This window comes from Bufo bufo, chromosome 10, assembly GCF_905171765.1.
Source record: "Bufo bufo chromosome 10, aBufBuf1.1, whole genome shotgun sequence".
Taxonomy (NCBI): domain Eukaryota; kingdom Metazoa; phylum Chordata; class Amphibia; order Anura; family Bufonidae; genus Bufo; species Bufo bufo.
Window position 1 is genome coordinate 141,340,430 of NC_053398.1, and position 19,932 is coordinate 141,360,361.

Consider the following 19,932-nt stretch of genomic DNA (forward strand, 5'->3'; position numbering starts at 1 on the left):
TAGCGTTAACTCAGAAGATAGAGATCCCTGTAAGCTAACTGACCCCCAATTTGTCACACTGGATTTGCCCGGTAATAACCGCATGTTTCTGAGAGGCTGAGTAGTGGTGTACTCTCACTAGAAAATGGGGTGTCCAAACTTGATATTACTTTTATTATTACTATCTAAAAAGTCCTTATTTTCTTCACGCACTTAGTAATAATTACTTACTGATTTCATATGTCCCAAGGTCTAGGATACCTCTACACATTGCCCCCAAGGGACTGTCTTCAATAATCTATGAAATATGAAAACAGTTGATTAGAATGTAAAATTTAATCAGATCGTCATTCACATTTTTTAAATCTTGATTACCCCCTTGTGCAGGAATATAACTACTATAATACTGCCTCCTATGTATAAGAATATAAAGTAACTACTATAATACTGTCTCCTCTGTACAAGAATATAACTACTATAATACTGCCTCCTATGTACAAGAATATAACTACTATAATACTGCTCCTATGTATAAGAATATAAAGTAACTACTATAATACTGTCTCCTCTGTACAAGAATATAACTACTATAATACTGCTCCTATGTACAGGAATATAAAGTAACTACTATAATACTGTCTCCTCTGTACAAGAATATAACTACTATAATACTGCTCCTATGTACAAGAATATAACTACTATAATACTGCTCCTATGTACAAGAATATAACTACTATAATACTGCTCCTATGTATAAGAATATAAAGTAAGGCCTCTTTCACACTTGCGTTGTCCGGATCCGGCGTGTACTCCACTTGCCGGAATTACACGCCGGATCCGGAAAAACGCAAGTGTACTGAAAGCATTTGAAGACGGAACCGTCTTCCAAATGCGTTCAGTGTTACTATGGCACCCAGGACGCTATTAAAGTCCTGGTTGCCATAGTAGGAGCGGGGAGCGAGGGAGCAGTATACTTACAGTCCGTGCGGCTCCCGGGGCGCTCCAGAATGACGTCAGAGCGCCCCATGCGCATGGATGACGTGATCCATGTGATCACATGATCCATGCGCTTGGGGCGCCCTGACGTCACTCTGGAGCGCCCGGGGAGCCGCACGGACGGTAAGTATACTGCTCCCCCGCTCCCCGCTACACTTTACCATGGCTGCCAGGACTTTAGCGTCCCGGCAGCCATGGTAACCACTCTGAAAAAGCTAAATGTCGGCTCCGGCAATGCGCCGAAACGACGTTTAGCTTAAGGCCGGATCCGGATCAATGCCTTTCAATGGGCATTAATTCCGGATCCGGCCTTGCGGCAAGTGTTCCGGATTTTTGGCCGGAGCAAAAAGCGCAGCATGCTGCGGTATTTTCTCCGGCCAAAAAACGTTCCGTTCCGGAACTGAAGACATCCTGATGCATCTTGAACGGATTTCTCTCCATTCAGTATGCATTAGGATAATCCTGATCAGGATTCTTCCGGCATAGAGCCCCGACGACGGAACTCTATGCCGGAAGACAAGAACGCAAGTGTGAAAGAGCCCTAACTACTATAATACTGTCTCCTCTGTACAAGAATATAACTACTATAATACTGCTCCTATGTACAAGAATATCACTACTAGAATACTGCTCCTATGTACAAGAATATAACTACTATAATACTGCCTCCTATGTACAAGAATATAACTACTATAATACTGCTCCTATGTATAAGAATATAACTACTGTAATACTGCCTCCTATGTACAAGAATATAACTACTATAATACTGCTCCTATGTACAAGAATATAACTACTGTAATACTGCCTCCTATGTACAAGAATATAACTACTATAATACTGCTCCTATGTACAAGAGTATAACTACTATAATACTGCCTCCTATGTACAAGAATATAACTACTATAATACTGCTCCTATGTACAAGAATATAACCACTATAATACTGCCTCCTTTGTACAAGAATATAACTATTATAATACTGCTCCTATGTACAAGAATATAACTACTATAATACTGCTCCTATGTACAAGAATATAACTACTATAATACTGCCTACTATGTACAAGAATATAACTACTATAATACTGCTCCTATGTACAGGAATATAACTACTATAATACTGCTCCTATGTACAAGAATATAACTACTATAATACTGCCTCCTATGTACAAGAATATAACTGCTATAATACTGCTCCTATGTACAAGAATATAACTGCTATAATACTGCTCCTATGTACAAGAATATAACTACTATAATACTGCTCCTATGTACAAGAATATAACTGCTATAATACTGCTCCTATGTACAAGAATATAACTACTATAATACTGCCTCCTATGTACAAGAATATAACTACTATAATACTGCTCCTATGTACAAGAATATAACTACTGTAATACTGCCTCCTATGTACAAGAATATAACTACTATAATACTGCTCCTATGTACAAGAGTATAACTACTATAATACTGCCTCCTATGTACAAGAATATAACTACTATAATACTGCTCCTATGTACAAGAATATAACCACTATAATACTGCCTCCTTTGTACAAGAATATAACTATTATAATACTGCTCCTATGTACAAGAATATAACTACTATAATACTGCTCCTATGTGCAAGAATATAACTACTATAATACTGCCTCCTATATACAAGAATATAACTGCTATAATACTGCTCCTATGTACAAGAATATAACTACTATAATACTGCCTACTATGTACAAGAATATAACTACTATAATACTGCTCCTATGTACAGGAATATAACTACTATAATACTGCTCCTATGTACAAGAATATAACTACTATAATACTGCCTCCTATGTACAAGAATATAACTGCTATAATACTGCTCCTATGTACAAGAATATAACTGCTATAATACTGCTCCTATGTACAAGAATATAACTACTATAATACTGCCCCTATGTACAAGAATAGAACTACTATAATACTGTTCCTATGTACAAGAGTATAACTACTATAATACTGCCCCTATGTACAAGGATATAACTACTATAATACTGCCTCCTATGTACAAGAATATAACTACTATAATACTGCCTCCTATGTACAAGAATATAACTGCTATAATACTGCCTCCTATGTACAAGAATATAACTGCTATAATACTGCCTCCTATGTGCAAGAATATAACTACTATAATACTGCCTCCTATGTACAGGAATATAACTACTATAATACTGCTCCTATGTACAAGAATATAACTACTATAATACTGCTCCTATATACAAGAATATAACTACTATAATACTGCTCCTATGTACAAGAATATAACTACTATAATACTGCCTCCTATGTACAAGAATATAACTACTATAATACTGCCTCCTATGTACAAGAATATAACTACTATAATACTGCCTCCTATGTACAAGAATATAACTACTATAATACTGCTCCTATATACAAGAATATAACTACTATAATACTCCCTCCTATGTACAAGAATATAACTACTATAATACTCCCTCCTATGTACAAGAATATAACTACTATAATACTGCCTCCTATGTACAGGAATATAACTACTATAACACTGCCTCCTATGTACAAGAATATAACTACTATAATACTGCCTCCTATGTACAAGAATATAACTACTATAATACTGCCTCCTATGTACAAGAATATAACTACTATAATACTGCTCCTATGTACAAGAATATAACTACTATAATACTGCCTCCTATGTACAAGAATATAACTACTATAATACTGCTCCTATGTACAAGAATATAACTACTATAATACAGACTCCTATGTACAGGAATATAACTACTATAATACTGCTCCTATGTACAAGAATATAACTACTATAATACTGCTCCTATGTACAAGAATATAACTACTATAATACTGCCTCCTATGTACAAGAATATAACTACTATAATACTGCTCCTATGTAGAAGAAAATAATTATTACAATGGTTTATAAGGGAAGTTTTACATTGGAGAAACGCACATTTGAGAAGCAAAATGACTGCTTTTCCCGGTGTTTCTTACCCGGTTGATAACGCTGTCATCATTCATTGATATGTCCTCTACATAGTTTGAGGGGAAGAAGTGCTGCAGCTTATCTCCGTAGTCCCCCGTCCACCTGTAAAATAAGAGGTGGATGTAGTCAGTGTCACAAGAGGTGTATGTGATATTTCGCCATATCCTCTCTATAATATCTCTCGGAGGGGAATATCCCGTCATCTCCATTCTGCTGTGTTAGTTCATTTCTGATTTTGGGAAAGCTGAATGACCACCAAATGGAACATCTTAGCAAATCCCCCAGTACCAGAGGTTGCGGTTTTCTGCAGCCCCCCTCCCCCTCACAAGCCTCCCCCGTCTCCAGCCCTGATAAGCCTCTTGTTAAAACTCCAGTACAATAAAATTAGTGATGAATGAAAAGGTAAGTGATACTTGCCATCCGTCAGAGACTTTAGCCACGTTGTGAATCAGGGCGCCGGTGCAGAAACTCAGCTCGTCAGGTCTCGTGGCCGTATAGTTGTATAGCGCTCGGACCGTCCCTTGTGGCTTGAATAACACACAATATAGGGTAATGCGTGAGCATAAAGTATAAAGGGGGTCATCTGTGTATTCTTCTTAAAGAAGAATTCCACCTTTAGGCAACCTGCGTCTGGGGGCAGGTTTCCAAACAGAATGTCTGCACCAAAATCCACATGTAACTTTTTGGGATTTTGCTGCAGTTTTGCTTTCTCTCCCTGCATTCATTGGAAGCTGTCTGGCACCAGGACAGGTGTAGAGTGGGCTCGGCATGCATGTTGGTACCTGCATTCCCTGGATTTAATGGAGGCCATTATAGCACCAAAAGCGGTAAAAGGCAGAGTGGACCCAGCATGCATGTGGAACCTGCATTCCCTGTATTTTATGGTGGCCAGTATGGCACATAACAGGTAGCAGTTAGTGTTAGGTTCCTTTCCTATAGAGATCGGCTTGTCGTTGGCGGACAGGCACAAATATTTTTGTACAAAATGTATTTGCCAAGAATCTCCAGTTTATAAAATGAGCGCAGCATTAGAACCAAAATATTTACTATAACGATGGCATTATTGTACTGTATTTGTGTTTGCTGTTGCATTGTTTTTTTGTCTTTGTGCTGTCAGCCATGGCGTCGTGCACCTGCGCATTGGGGTGTGCTGACTGACCCTTTGCCATGATCTCACTCGTTGCATTGCAAAAGGTGAAATCCACACTAAAAATCCAAATAAACAATTGACATGATGCAGAAAAAATATGCAAAGTGTACATGAGCTCTGTTACGTCTTGTTCACTTTTCTGGTACTCTACTACACAGTGTTTTTTTCTGCATGAAAAAATGCATGGAAAAAATGCACATAACCTACAATGTGTTCAGGCAGGCTTTGCGTAAAGCCACACAGGGCAGATTTTCAATAGAGGAATTTCAGCTACAGATATTGCTGCATTTCCACAGAGGAAATTTTGCTGTGGATTTCACCCTCTGATTAAGGTCCGTATGGTTGCCGCGTCCATGCTGCAGACCCCAAATAGTGGTCCGCAATGCACGGTCACCGGCCGCGTGAACTGCGGACGCTGACTCATTGACTTGAATAGCTCCGTGATTCGCAAAAGATAGGACATGTTCTATCTTTTACAGTGTGGAGGCACGGACCCAAAAGCCCACAGAAGGGTTTCCGTTGGCTTCCAATCCGTGCCTCCGCTCCGCAAAAGATGGCACGTGTCCTACATATGTTACTCCACTCTGTCTGCCCCTTCATATTTAATAATCTGATGACTTACCATGGCTGGGGAGATTTCATTGGGATCCACGTACACTGTATTAACTCCGTAAATGGAGCTCAAGTCCTTTTCCTAAAACGCAGGAATTGCCAAAGTCATAATGCAGAACTTATATAGAATATATATTTATATACTGTATATACATACACAAGAATATTCCTTTACAGAGGTTTTCCAGGATTAAATATTGATACCTATCTTCATAATAAGTCATGAATATCAGATCAGTGGGGGTTCAACTCCTGGCACCCCCTCCAATCTGCTGCAGGAAGAGCTCTGCCTCGGCCTGTGACGTCTCGTCCATTGGTCACATGACCTTTCTGCAAATCAGATCCAGTCATGTGAATGGGACTGAGCTGCAGTGCAAAGCATAGCCCTTATACAATGTGCGGTGCTCTGCTTAGTATACTACACAGTCGAGTCCCATTATTCTGACCACTTCCTACTTTCGATATCGGCAGAGTGTAGCTCATGAAGGAAGCCCCATGTGGTGAGCTGGCTTGGTGGGTACATATGTTGTGTGATAGACTGTCTGCACACGTATCCATCGGTGGGTATATATGTTGTGTGATAGACTGTCTGCACACGTATCCATCGGTGGGTATATATGTTGTGTGATAGACTGTCTGCACACGTATCCATTGGTGGGTATATATTAGGGATCGACCGATATTGATTTTTTAGGGCCGATACCGATAATTTGTGAACTTTCAGGCCGATAGCCGATAATTTATACCGATATTCTGGGAATTTTCATTTTTGAGAAAAAAAAAAAATCCTACACAAATCTGCTGAAAATTAATATGTTTATTGTTAATGTGTATTTTTTTTGTTTATTGTTAATGTGTATTTTTTTTTTATAAATCTTTTTCATTTATACTTAATATTTTTGTGGTTTTTTTTTACTAACTTTTAACCCCCTTAGGGACTAGAACCTTTGTCCTATCAGGGTGAATAGGATCTCACACTGTCCCTGCTGCTCTGTGCATAGTGCACACAGCAGCATGGAGCTGAACATGGCAGCCAGGGCTTCAATAGCGTCCTGGCTGCCATGGTAACCGATCGGAGCCCCAGGCTTACACAGCTGGGGCTCCGATCAGAGGAGCAGGGGAGAGGGGATCCTGTGGCCACTGCCACCAATGATTAATACTGGGTGGGGGGGGGGGGGCGCACTGCGCCACCAATGTTTTTACTATTGGCCGGGATTGGGATGGGGGTGGGGGGCGCACTGCGCCACCAATGATTAATACTGGGGGGCTTGGGGGGGCGCACTGCGCCACCAATGAAGATAAGTCTATCGATCATTCATATACAGGAGGCGGGAGCTGGCTGCAGAATCACATAGCCGGCTCCCGACCTCTATCAGCGGTAGCTGCGATCCGCGGCACCTGAGGAGTTAACTACCGCGGACCGCAGCTATTGCTCATAGAGGTCGGGAGCCGGCTATGTGATTCTGCAGCCAGCTCCCGCCTCCTGTATATATGAATAAATGAAAGGCTTATCTTCATTGGTGGCGCAGCGGCCACAGCCCCTCCCCTCCTCTTATGTTCTATCCCCTCATTGGCGGCAGCGGCAGCAGCAGCACAGGGGGAGGAGACACTGCTTCCTTCTCCCCTGTGCTGCGGAGGGAACACAGAGAGCGCTGTCAGCAGCGCGTTCTGTGTTCCCCATACGTTATCGGTATATCGGCAAAATTGATGCCGATACCGATAACGTTCAAAATCCTCAATATCGGCCGATAATATCGGCCAAACCGATAATCGGTCGATCCCTAGTATATATGTTGTGTGATAGACTGTCTGCACACGTATCTATCGGTGGGTATATATGTTGTGTGATAGACTGTCTGCACACGTATCCATCGGTGGGTATATATGTTGTGTGATAGACTGTCTGCACACGTATCTATCGGTGGGTATATATGTTGTGTGATAGACTGTCTGCACACGTATCCATCGGTGGGTATATATGTTGTGTGATAGACTGTCTGCACACGTATCCATCGGTGGATATATATGTTGTGTGATAGACTGTCTGCAAACGTATCCATCGGTGGGTATATATGTTGTGTGATAGACTGTCTGCACACATATCCATCGGTGGGTATATATGTTGTGTGATAGACTGTCTGCACACGTATCCATCGGTGGGTATATATGTTGTGTGATAGACTGTCTGCACACGTATCCATCGGTGGGTATATATGTTGTGTGATAGACTGTCTGCACACGTATCCATCGGTGGGTATATATGTTGTGTGATAGACTGTCTGCACACGTATCTATCGGTGGGTATATATGTTGTGTGATAGACTGTCTGCACACGTATCCATCGGTGGGTATATATGTTGTGTGATAGACTGTCTGCACACGTATCCATCGGTGGGTATATATGTTGTGTGATAGACTGTCTGCACACGTATCCCTTGTTGCTGTAATGGGTAAAAAGGGCGATTTATCAGAGTTGCAAAAAGAGAGGATTATTGGTTTTTCAAAGCAGACGGACGGTCACTGCACCTCTGCTAACAAAGTTGCCTCGGGAGAAAAGACTTCAGGTTTTGCTGCAGTATCAGAATGGGACCTCGGCTGATTGGCACAGCGATGGACATTGGCGTGTCAGGCAAGAAACATCAGAGAACAAACACCCTGCAGCCATCGCTGGAAGAACACAAGCTGCTGGGGCAGTGTTAGGGTCTGGGGGATGTTTTCGTGGCATTCTCTGGGTCACTCATCCATGTGGAAGGCGCTCTCCACTGATTTTGGTATGAATCCATCCTTGTAGATCACGTACAGCCGTACATGCTCGTTGTCTTTCTTGGGGCAGATGGGATCTTCCAGCAAGACAATACCACTTGTCACATGGCTAGAAATGTCTAACACTGGTTGGAAGAGCATGACCAAGACTTCCAGGTACTACCCTGGCTCCCCAATTCCCCAGACTTGAACCCAATTGAGCATCTGTGGGACCAGCTCAATCGTCGTGTTTACTCTATGGATTCCCCCCAGTCCCCTCCAGCAGCTGTGGGATGCTCTGCAGTCGACATGGCTCCAGAGACCTGTGACAACCTACCAGGACCTTATGGAGTCACTCCTGGCCCATCTGGCTGCTGTCCGTGCTGCACACGGCAGTTACTCTGGATATTAGCTGGTGGTCAGAATAATGGGACTCGACTGAAGTGCTCATCCAAACAGTGGCAGGGATGGTGGAAGTCAGACCCCCAACGAACAGATAGTGATGACCTATCCTGAGGAGCCTTGGACATCCCCTATAATAATAGTACTAAGGAAATGAAAGTTTCATTTGAAATCCCTAAAATATGTGATGCTGTAGGGGTTACACTGTATAGGATGCTAATTTTTGGGACACCTCTCCCATGGGACCAATGACCCATCCATGATCTGTTTGTCTATTGTGTTCTGACCTATTTTTAACCTTTTAAAAGGTTATTCCCATCACATAATCCTATGGTATAATGGAAACATGTGCCATAACATGGGTGGGCAGCTTCTGGGACCCCTGAAATCCTGACAATGAAGCCCCTTCATTGTTTTCCCTGCACAGACGTTCTCCAAGCCAGGAAATTACAGAAGTCCTGCAGCCAAATGAATGGGTCTGCTCCAAGGAAAAACCTTTAACAAGGCGTGGCGCTAAAGGGTCTATCGGGGTCCCCAGTAGTGGGACGATCAACAACCAAAGGTATATCCTTGCCATATACATTACTTAAAAAGTACAGATGTAGCGGGGTTACCGCTCCAGCTCTTAACTCAAATTTCTTAACTCATCGCATTATCTTGAGACAAAAGCAATTGAAGGTGTTTGCTTAGATTAGATAACACAACTCAGAAATCTCAGAAAACAGGAGTGTTAACTCTACAAAAGGGTTGTCCACACCTTTCCACCACTATGTGATTGCGGTGACATCACCAAGGTAAATCTCAGTATAGGGGTATCACGTCTATTCTTGTACAGGTATCTGTTTTCCAGGCCCCTCTCTATGGTAAGGTTATCTGGGCTAATGCATGATAAGCACAATATACACGGCACATACGGCGTTCAGTCTGCTCAGCAGCTCCTCCGTCACCGGGTAGCGTAGCTTAATTTTTCGGTACAATGCATGCTTCTCATAATAATTAACCAGTTCCACCAAATTCTCAAAATAGGCTGAAGTCCCAAGAACAAACAGGCGGCCATCTTTTGTGATTCTGCAGTGCTTAATTTTTCCCTCTGCCCTAAAAAAAAAAGAAAAGAAAGAGAAAAAAAAAGTGAGGCAAAATGGCAGGAAATTTCTGTGTACCAGTACATGATGTCACAGCCCAGTACATGATGTCACAGCCCAGTACATGATGTCACAGCCCAGTACATGATGTCACAGCCCAGTACATGATGTCACAGCCCAGTACATGATGTCACAGCCCAGTACATGATGTCACAGCCCAGATCTTACATCGTTGTGAATGGATCTTTTTGAAATCCCATAGTCTGGTTGCATAGCAGCGTGTGTTATTTCTGCCGTCAGGGACCGGCGGTGTAACTACCATAGCGGCAGACCATGCGACTGCTATGGGGCCCAGAGCAAGAGGGGGCCCAGAGCAAGAAGGGGCCCAGTCTTAGTTGGGATCATCCCCTCTTCTACTGGGGGTCAAAACTTGGTCAGGACTCAACAACTTTTAGCAAATGAGGCAATGGAAAAATGTCCCAAGGGTAATTGGAAATGGTTTGATCCTTGTTATGGGGCCCTTACTTCTCTATGTACGCCGCTGTCTATGTAAGCGCTGTCAGCTGCCAAGCGCACAGGTCAGCCAGTGTCATGGGGCAAATCTGCTGACAGACGCCCTTTAAATGTAGGATCGCTGGGGTCCGAAGGCCGGGACCTCTAGCTGGACCAAGAACAGGAATTCCCCAGTCCTTTCTCTGAATGAAGGAGTAGTGTCAGTCCAAAACTCAGTTTACTTCTATGGGACTGACGGAGCCATAGAAGTGAATGGAGCAGTGGACTGACATGCTCACTGCTGCTGCATTCAAACAGGGGACCCTGGAACCTCCATTGTCAGGATCATTGGTGGCCAGAATCCCAGCGATCCTACATTTATCACCTTGCCTGTGGACAGGTCATCACTGAAGTTCATGGGATAACCTTTTTAAAAGGGTTACCTGAAAGTAATAGCGTAAGAGGTCAGATTTTCTCTCCTCCGTATCAGAAAAGCACCATCCCGAGGAATTCTCATCAGCATTTCCTCTGCTTCTCCTCGACTAAGGTTATCGTAGTACCAGCTACAAGAGGCAAAAACAAGAGAAATCGGAACCATCCCTTTAAAAACAAAGCGTCCGTATACGTCTAACATCGGCCTTACTTACTCCTCAGATAAGTGTGGATTGGGGTTGGGAACGCCGTCTGTTAACCTCAGCTCGAAGTCGGGACACCGCAGAGAGAACTTCTTGTAGTGTTGTATCAGTTCATAAATGCTATTGAATGTTAGGTTGTCGGTCAGGTAATACTTGACGTACTCTCCGTCCGAGCAGGAGTAGATTCGACAGTGCTGCACTCTGCCCGATCTCCTAAAAAAACACAACACCAAAGGTATGTCTATTGTGGAAGGACGCATGATCTGCCGCGGTTATAGCGGCAGCAAAGTGGGTGAGATTTTACCAAATCAGAATTGGAAATATTTAATGTCAATTTATGGTGCGGATTTTCAATTATTTTCACCCTGTAGAAAATTCAAATCAAATTTGTTGCAGATTTTTTACGCAAAATTTCCCTGCCGTATTGAGGGGATTGTAACATAATTCTGGGGTGTAGCCGGACGCCCCTGAACTCAGGGTGTTAGTTTTCATTATATTGGGGTCCAATACTGACCACTACCTCAGATTATCATAAGAAGAGAGGGCTGTACCAGAAAGAGAGCGTGCACTCATCCGGGAAGGTTCCACTCGCTCTCACTAAGAAGGTTCCGTCTTTGCCCCCCATCTCAGCACAGTACTCCTGCAGAAGGCGCTCCGCCATATTTCGGCCTTCAGTCAACTGGAACCATTTTTCTTGCAAGTGTTGATCTTTCATTGACTAAATAAGAAAAAGAAATACATGATTTGGAATAGATATCAGATAGAGAGATAAATAGATATTAAAAATGACATCTATAGATATTAGATAGATACATAGATATTGGATGGATAAATAGTGTAGGAAGGCGCAAGGGACCGTCGTTGACGGAAGGTATGTGTCACCTCGGTGGAGTAAGAGCCAGTTTTCATGAGTCAGCAGCAGTTGCTGTTTGACACCTTGCTATTTAGTATAGCTGTAATAGCTGATCCGGGACGGCTCTTACTGGGAGTAGTCAAAGTGCTGGGTGGGTGACTACTCCCCACGTTCCAGGCCGGGTCTTGACTGGCCTATATAAAAACCCAGCCAGCAGTGTCAGCTGGTTGTAATTACCTCTCTGTCTGACAGAGGAGCTCTGGCAATCGCTGGATTGGGATCTGAGCCGTGTGCTAGGCTGGAGGGCTGAGTTTGGGAGGTCTGCTCTGTCCTGAGCAATGCCGATCGGGTGTGAACCAACACCTAGGATAACAGGTGACTCTTTTGCTGTATGAACTGTCTAGGTGTGAACGATCACCAAAACTGCAAATGGACTGTCGTACTGTTTTGTTGCCATAAGTGTGAATAAAACACTGAAGTTTTTGAGTTACAAACTGGTCTTTGCCTCTATACTGCGTCCGCTTGTCCTGTCTACCAGAGCGAGTCCCCACAATAGATAGATATTGGATAGATAGATAGATAGATATGAGATAGATAGATAACAGATAGATGATAGATAGATAGCTAGATAGATATGAGATAGATAGATAGATAGATAGATATCAGATAGATAGATAGATAATAGATAGATAGATATTGGGTGGATAGATAGAAATTAGGTAGGTAGATAGATATTAAATAATATAGACAATTGATAGATGGATAATAGGTTGATAGGTGGATGGATAATTTGTAGATATATGGATAGATTGGTGGATGGATGGATAAATCGCCTAGAACATGAGCAGTCTGTGGACATTATCCGTGGCCGTGTACTAGGCCGTGCTCCTTTTGCTGCGGCTATTAGGTCTGCACAATTCACAGGCCGCCACCTGCAGAATAATGCATCTTGCCCACAAATCCCGGAGAGACAGTCGGCGCTGATTACAGAGAATTACAGGTTTGGACGGGAACAGGAGAATCATGACACCAAATACATTTCACGCAGGGTTATCTGCTCCAACACTTTCATACTGGGTAAATATATCTTTTTGCAATCTTCTAAGCACCGGTGTTTATTTGGCTCGTAGCTACATTGTATCTTCAATATCCAACCTATTTTCAGTGTCCTGGTAACTGTGTAAGGCTGGGATGTATTCCGTGGTACAAAGGTGGGAGATACGGGGGGGCGATACCCTCTGCACATAGCATGCATCATCAATAGCACACCTCCCTGGGGGTTCTGCAGGGTATTTCCTCCCTGTGGGTACTGCAGGGTATTTCCTCCCTGTGGGTACTGCAGGGTATTTCCTCCCTGTGGGTACTGCAGGGTATTTCCTCCCTGTGGGTACTGCAGGGTATTTCCTCCCTGTGGGTACTGCAGGGTATTTCCTCCCTGTGGGTACTGCAGGGTATTTCCTCCCTGTGGGTACTGCAGGGTATTTCCTCCCTGTGGGTACTGCAGGGTATTTCCTCCCTGTGGGTACTGCAGGGTATTTCCTCCCTGTGGGTACTGCAGGGTATTTCCTCCCTGTGGGTACTGCAGGGTATTTCCTCCCTGTGGGTACTGCAGGGCACTTCTTCCTACATGTAATATATAGGGCATTTTGTCACTGTGGGTACTAGAGGGCACTTTCGCATTGCGGGTCCTAGAGGACACTGATTGGTCCTTTGGGGCACTATCTCACCAGGAGTACTATAGAGCACTTACTGTACGGTACTTCCTTCCTATGAATACTGTAGGTAACATATGTTGTGCTTTGCTTTTTGTCCCTCTGTGTGATAGTTGCTTTATGGTACACTAGATTCTCCGATCCAGCGTTTTTATTTTCATCATGGGAAGGTAACAAATAATTGTTTCACGCGGAATGAATCATTTTCCATGGACGTCCTCATAGGTGTATAAAAGATCCTCAGTAAACGTACCTTAGGTGTAGGGTCCTCTGAATTCTGCTCAATCTCATCACCATAGGACAGTTTATCACCGGCGATGGCGCAGTAACGCACGGACCATTTCTGCAAAGAAGACACACACAACGCCAATCAATGTCATTTTACGTTTAGATCAATGGGTTCGCCAACCTGTGGCTCTACAGCTGTTGCAGAACTACAACTCCCAGCATGGCTCTGGAAACAAAGACTCATAAAAGGCACTTAAATTGATTAGAAACGGGTCCAAATTCTTGGTGTATAAGAGAAAATGCGTAATGTTAGATTCTCCATTTGTATACATTTGCTGCAATTTTAGCCAACTCATTAATTCATGCATTTTACTACCTTATTGATACAATGTATTATATGTAATGTGTAAACGTGACCTTAACATGTTTTACAATGCCCCGGACACAATACACGCGTGTAGAATAAATAGAATATACAATTATGTAGTCAGCAGTATGGAATGGTATAAATTACCTCATCCGTCCTAATACAGGCAATTGTATCTGTCTCTTGACAGGCTAAATAGAACATGAAAAGCAGGCAGAGTACTTAGCTGTTAATGAACCTCCGCTATTACATTTCTGTATTATATCTGTCATTTTTGGAGCTTTCACTTATAGAAACATACATAATTCAAGGCTTAGATCCTTATAGCCGTGCGCGTGTGTCAGGGGACATTACCCCCTCACGTGTCAGTAAAGACTGCGATCAGGCTTGTGTTGCCTTCACTTTGTTTTGATTTTTATATGTTTTCTCTTTTGTTATTTTTTTTAAAAAGTTTTTATTTATCATTTTGCAAGATAAACATTTAAACAGTTCACTGAACCAGATCCGCACAAATCAGTGAGACGCGTCGACAGCGATTTGGTGCATTAAATAGATTCCACAAAAGTCCATCAGAGTTCTCGCCGTTGCCTCTTAGTAATTGTATTGTGAAGTTTGATATCATTCACTCGCTCATACCCTCCACCGCGGCACCGCAAGATTCCCACCTTTCTTTAGGCTACCGATGTTTTCGCAGCCAACCACAGTCCCTATATTTTCTCAAATTTCTTAAGATTAGGGTACTTTCACACTAGCGTTTTTGTTTTCCGGTATCGAGTTCCGTCCTAGGTGCTCAGTACCGGAAAAAAACTGATCAGTTTTATCCTAATGCTGTCATGCCCTGCTCAGACTATGTGCGGAGGTCTGCCAGATTAGCAGCACGTGTTTAGTAATTTGTTTTGTTTTGGAGTCGTGCTAGATCCGCCTCCCTTCAGGTGCACTGGGTGGGGTCGTGGGTTTAAATTACTCTCACTCCCAGTGTACCGTGCGGGTTATAGCTTCTGTCAGGCTGTGGAAGCAAGCAAGGAGGAATTGGCTGTTCCTGCTCAGATAAGATAAGTTGGTTTCTGATTTCTTTGGTTTGCTGTCTAGGCTGTTTGAGTGTCGTATGTCGCCTCCAGGTTCTGAGGGAGCAGGCTCCCCCTTTTCCCCTTTCACCATCTCAGGGATTCTAGGGTATTTTCAGCCCAGGCACGAGGACACATTATTACCACCTTCAGGGTCTGAATGTGGGCTTAGCAGAATAGGGAGAGCTGTTAGGGATTTGCTAGGAGGTGACCTTATCCCCAGCTTCTCGCCTAGAAACTTGTTTGTTTTGTTATCTGTGTATCTTATATCCTGTCCGCCATGACAAATGCATTCTGAATGGAGAGCATTCCGTTCAGGATGCATCAGTTCAGTCCCTCATACGTTTGTTGGACGGAGAAAATATCGCAGCATGCCGCAGTTTTCTCTCCGGCCAAAAATACTGATCACTTGCCGGAATGCCGGACACGGCATTAATTTACATTGAAGTGTATTAGTGCTGGATACGGCATTAAGTGTGCCGGCAAAACCGATCCGGTTTTCTGGTCTGCACATGCGCAGACCTTTAAAAATGCAAAAAAAATTATAATACTGGATCCGTTTTTTCCAGATGACACCGGAGAGACGGATCCGCTATTTCAATGCATTTGTCAGACGGATCCGTCTGAGAAATGCCCTCAGTTTGCGTCCGGATTGCCGGATTCGGCAGGCAGTTCCGGCGATGGAACTGCCTCCCGGAATCCTCTGCCACAAGTGTGAAAGTAGCCTTACCTCTAGCAAGATATGTCATTTTATAAATTGGCAACGCTTCTTCTATAAGTTGCACCCAATGTTCGACAGGAGACTTTAGGGGGCTTCCAATTCAACAGAATAGGCTTCCTGGCATAGAACATTAGGAGTCGATATAACATCTTAGAGTATTTGGTTTGCAACAAATCCTCTACAAGACCTAACAAGCTTTTTTCAGGGGAGCATACCGCCGGCAACCCTAATTTCAGGTTCAGGAACTCGTGAATTGCTGACCAGAATTCCGCAATTTTCGGGCAATCCCAAATCATGTAGATCAGAGTGCCAACTTCTCCATCACATCTAGTGCATAGTGAGCTGTTAAGTCTACGCATTCGTTCTAGTCTGACCGGTGTTAAATAAACTCTGTGTATCCACTTCACTTGTATCAGCTGATCTCGAGCACATATAACAGTATTCCTCCGGTTTACGTATATATATTCTCCTTCTCACGCCTATCTTCTAATCTCGGAATATCCGTGTGCCACCTTGCCAAAACTCTGGTCAACTGGGAGGTTAACTGGGATATGAGCACTGAATAGAGAGAAGATACTGGTTCTCTTTTATTATTGCGCTAAATTCTTTGTGAGTGGCTTAAAAGCGCAGTTAGGTCCTAAAGGCGCCGTCCAGCCAATCAATTCAGGAAAAATTAGGTTTAGGGGGGAAAAAAGCAAAAGAACAAAATTTCACCGATTTCCTACCACTCCCATTTTAAAGGGGTATTCCAAGTGTTTTTTTACTGATGACCTATTCTCTGGATAGGTCATCGGTATATAATCGGTGGGGGTCCAACACCTGGGACCCCCCCCCCCCCCCCCGCTGATCAGCTGTTTGATAAGGCAGCAGAGCTCGCAGTTGCTCCGCTGCCTTCTCGCTGCTTTTCCTAGGCCAGTCACGTGGCCTAGGAGCAAGTCGACCCCATAAAAGTGCATGGCGCTGAGCTGTGATACCAAACACAGCCACTATACAATGTACGGCGCTGTGCTGAGAGAAGGTCGCGGTGCTCACAGGACCACCAGTGCCTTCTCAAACAGCTGATCAGTAGGGGTCCAAGGTGTCGGACCCCCACCAATCACATACAAATGACCTATCTAGAGGATAGGTTATCAGTAAAAAAAAAACACTTGGAAAACCCCTTTAAAGAGTAACTACACTTTTTTTTTTCTGTTTTTGATATGTCATAGGGAGATATCAGAAGTGTTGATCAGTGGGGGTCCCAGCTCTGAGACCCCCACCAATCACTATAATGAGGGGTCAGAAGCGCTCAGCCAAGTGCTGCTTCCCCCTCGCTGCTGCTGAGCACAAGACTGTGTATGGCTTTCTATTGAAACCATCTACAGTCTCGCGCTCAGCAGCGAGGGGGGAAACAGCGCTTGGCTGAGCGCTTCCGACCCCTCCTTCTAGCGATCGGTTGGGGTCTCAGAGCTAGGACCCCCACTGATCAACACTTCTGATATCTAACCCTATGACATATCAAAAATTGAAAAACAGTGTAGTTACTCTTTAACTCTTTCTGGATCACAGCTGGTCTTTACTTCCTGGTCCCTCTTGACACACAGGAAATGACTGCTCAGCCAATCACTGTCTAAGGCAGGTCACCACTTTGGGCAGTGATTGGCTAAATGTTCATTTCCTGTGTGTCAAGAGAGAGTCCAAAGTAAAGACCAGTGGGGACCCAGGAAAAGTTGTGATGGGAGCAGCAGGGGGTGGGGGATCAGGGATCAGTTACCTTCTGGGGGGGGGGCTTTATACAGACTTGCCTACCAAAGACTTATGTTTTTTATAACCACTAACGATATTGATGACCTGTCCTCAGGTGAGAGTCCAACACCCAGCATCTCTGCCAATCAGCTGGAAGCTCAGCTCCGTGCCAAAGTGTGTCTCCTCTGATATCTGATACAAGCGCTGCAGCGCCACCCTGTGACCAAAAGTTTATTGCCTAAAGGAGATTACAACTAGACATAAAAAGCACATAAAGTCATATATAATATACAACCTATATAGAAAATATTACCTGATCTATTGCGTCCCACATGTACAGTTCTCCCTGGAGCTTTGTTTCCTCCTTATGGTCGTCTGCATTGGTGACGTAATCGCCTTTGGGTCCCAATTTTTTATGCTAAAGGGGTAACAATGTTGAACTGAATAAATGTTTTTGCAGATTTATTACTGATATTGTTATTCTTTAATTATATTCCAACAAAATGAAAACAGCTAAATAAATAGAGATTTTGGAGCTGTTATTTTATTGTGTATTTTATCATTTTTTTTATTTCGTCTTTGTGTCGATTTATATTTTTTTAATTTGTTAAATAAGTTTTGCTTGATCTTTCTTTATTTTAATGCATTGTTAATAAATCTCTAAATTTACTTCATATTTTGATTATTTTTATTCCAATTCTGTTTTTTATCTTTTCATTTTTTATTTTTTAGATATTAATTTTTTGTGTATATTTTCATTAATTTCTTTTATTTTTTTATTATATATTTTTTTACTTGTTTTACATTTTTTTTCCTTTTTACTTATTGCTTCCACAAGTAGTGTTTAGTGTTGATCACGAATATTCGAATTGCGAATTTTAATCGCGAATATATCGGCACTTCGAGAATTCGCGAATATTTAGAATATCGCAAAATATATTCGTAATCACAAATATTCGATTTTTTTTAAATACCAGTTCATGCAAATTTTTATGCAAATTCTTTAGGTGTATTTTATGCGATTTTTCGCAATCAAGAAAATAATGCTTAGAGATCATGAATTCGCGAATTCTCGAATATATGGCGAATATTAGCCCAAATATTCGCGAAATATCGCGAATTCGAATATTGCCCCTGCCGCTCATCACTAGTAGTGTTGCCCACCTTAATCAGATTTCTGAATAGCAAATCTGCCTAGGTATACATGTATAGAAATATGGGAGTGACAGTTGTATAGCTACATATTTATTTATCCAATTTGCCGTTCAGGGGTCTAGAAAAGCTGGATAACAGTCTTTGTGGGGGCTGCACTGGCCGTCACACAGTTTTCCTTGTCATTATCTCCTACTAAACAATCTAGGAGACCTCTGGGCTGCTCCAAGATATAACTATGGGAACCTCCGCCTAGTGGCAGGTGCTGGTACTACAAGGCATGGAAATTCCAGAGAAAGAGACCGGAGCTCCGCAACCTCCAGCACTCCAACCATGGTGAAACTACGACTCCCAGCATGCACACTTGCTTGGCTATTCTCAAAGCTCCCATAAAAGTGAATGCTGGGAGTTATTGTTTCACAACAGCTGGAATGCCGGACCCTCTCGCACAAGATCATTAGCAAAGTAGCAAATAAATAACATTTCTTAAAGTGGTTGTCCAGGATTTTGTGATTAGCGACCTATCCTCAGGAAAGGGCCATCCCGTATCTTATCAGCTGTCACGGAACCATGAACCAGACGTACAACAAGAGATAAGTGAAAATAAGAAGGCTTTATTGAAAATAAAGCTGTAAAGCAAAAGTCCAAACGGATGGTGAAACCGAGCAGAGTCTTTGCGAAGCCAGAGGTCAGGAACCAGAAGGGTAGTCAGACGAAGCCAGGATCAGGAACCAGCAGGGTAGTCAGACGAAGCCAGGATCAGGAACCAGCAGGGTAGTCAGACGAAGCCAGGATCAGGAACCAGCAGGGTAGTCAGACGAAGCCAGGATCAGGAACCAGAAGCAGCAGCAGTCTTAGAAGCATGTGAACACAAGAGGACCAAGCAAGGAACTGAAGCCACAGACCTCCTATATATATGAGCTAGGCATCCAGCTCCTCCCAGGGGAAGGAGGAGCCGCAGGGTGGAAGGCTACAAGAAACCCA

General features: G+C 43.0%; 1 protein-coding gene across 2 annotated transcripts in view; it reads right to left on the reverse strand.

Annotated features, from left to right (window-relative positions):
• The window catches only part of PLCG2 (phospholipase C gamma 2), a 126,946-nt gene that overhangs the window by 36,736 nt on the left and 70,278 nt on the right, over positions 1-19,932 (reverse strand). For both annotated transcript variants that reach the window (XM_040410530.1, XM_040410531.1), the window contains exons 15-24: positions 18,110-18,214; positions 13,945-14,034; positions 11,678-11,844; positions 11,139-11,339; positions 10,935-11,054; positions 9,832-10,012; positions 5,784-5,855; positions 4,429-4,538; positions 4,020-4,113; positions 211-277 (exon numbers count right to left, since the gene is read on the reverse strand). In XM_040410530.1, the coding sequence (XP_040266464.1) occupies positions 211-277; positions 4,020-4,113; positions 4,429-4,538; positions 5,784-5,855; positions 9,832-10,012; positions 10,935-11,054; positions 11,139-11,339; positions 11,678-11,844; positions 13,945-14,034; positions 18,110-18,214 (1,207 nt within the window). The remainder of the gene's footprint in view (positions 1-210; positions 278-4,019; positions 4,114-4,428; positions 4,539-5,783; positions 5,856-9,831; positions 10,013-10,934; positions 11,055-11,138; positions 11,340-11,677; positions 11,845-13,944; positions 14,035-18,109; positions 18,215-19,932) is intronic.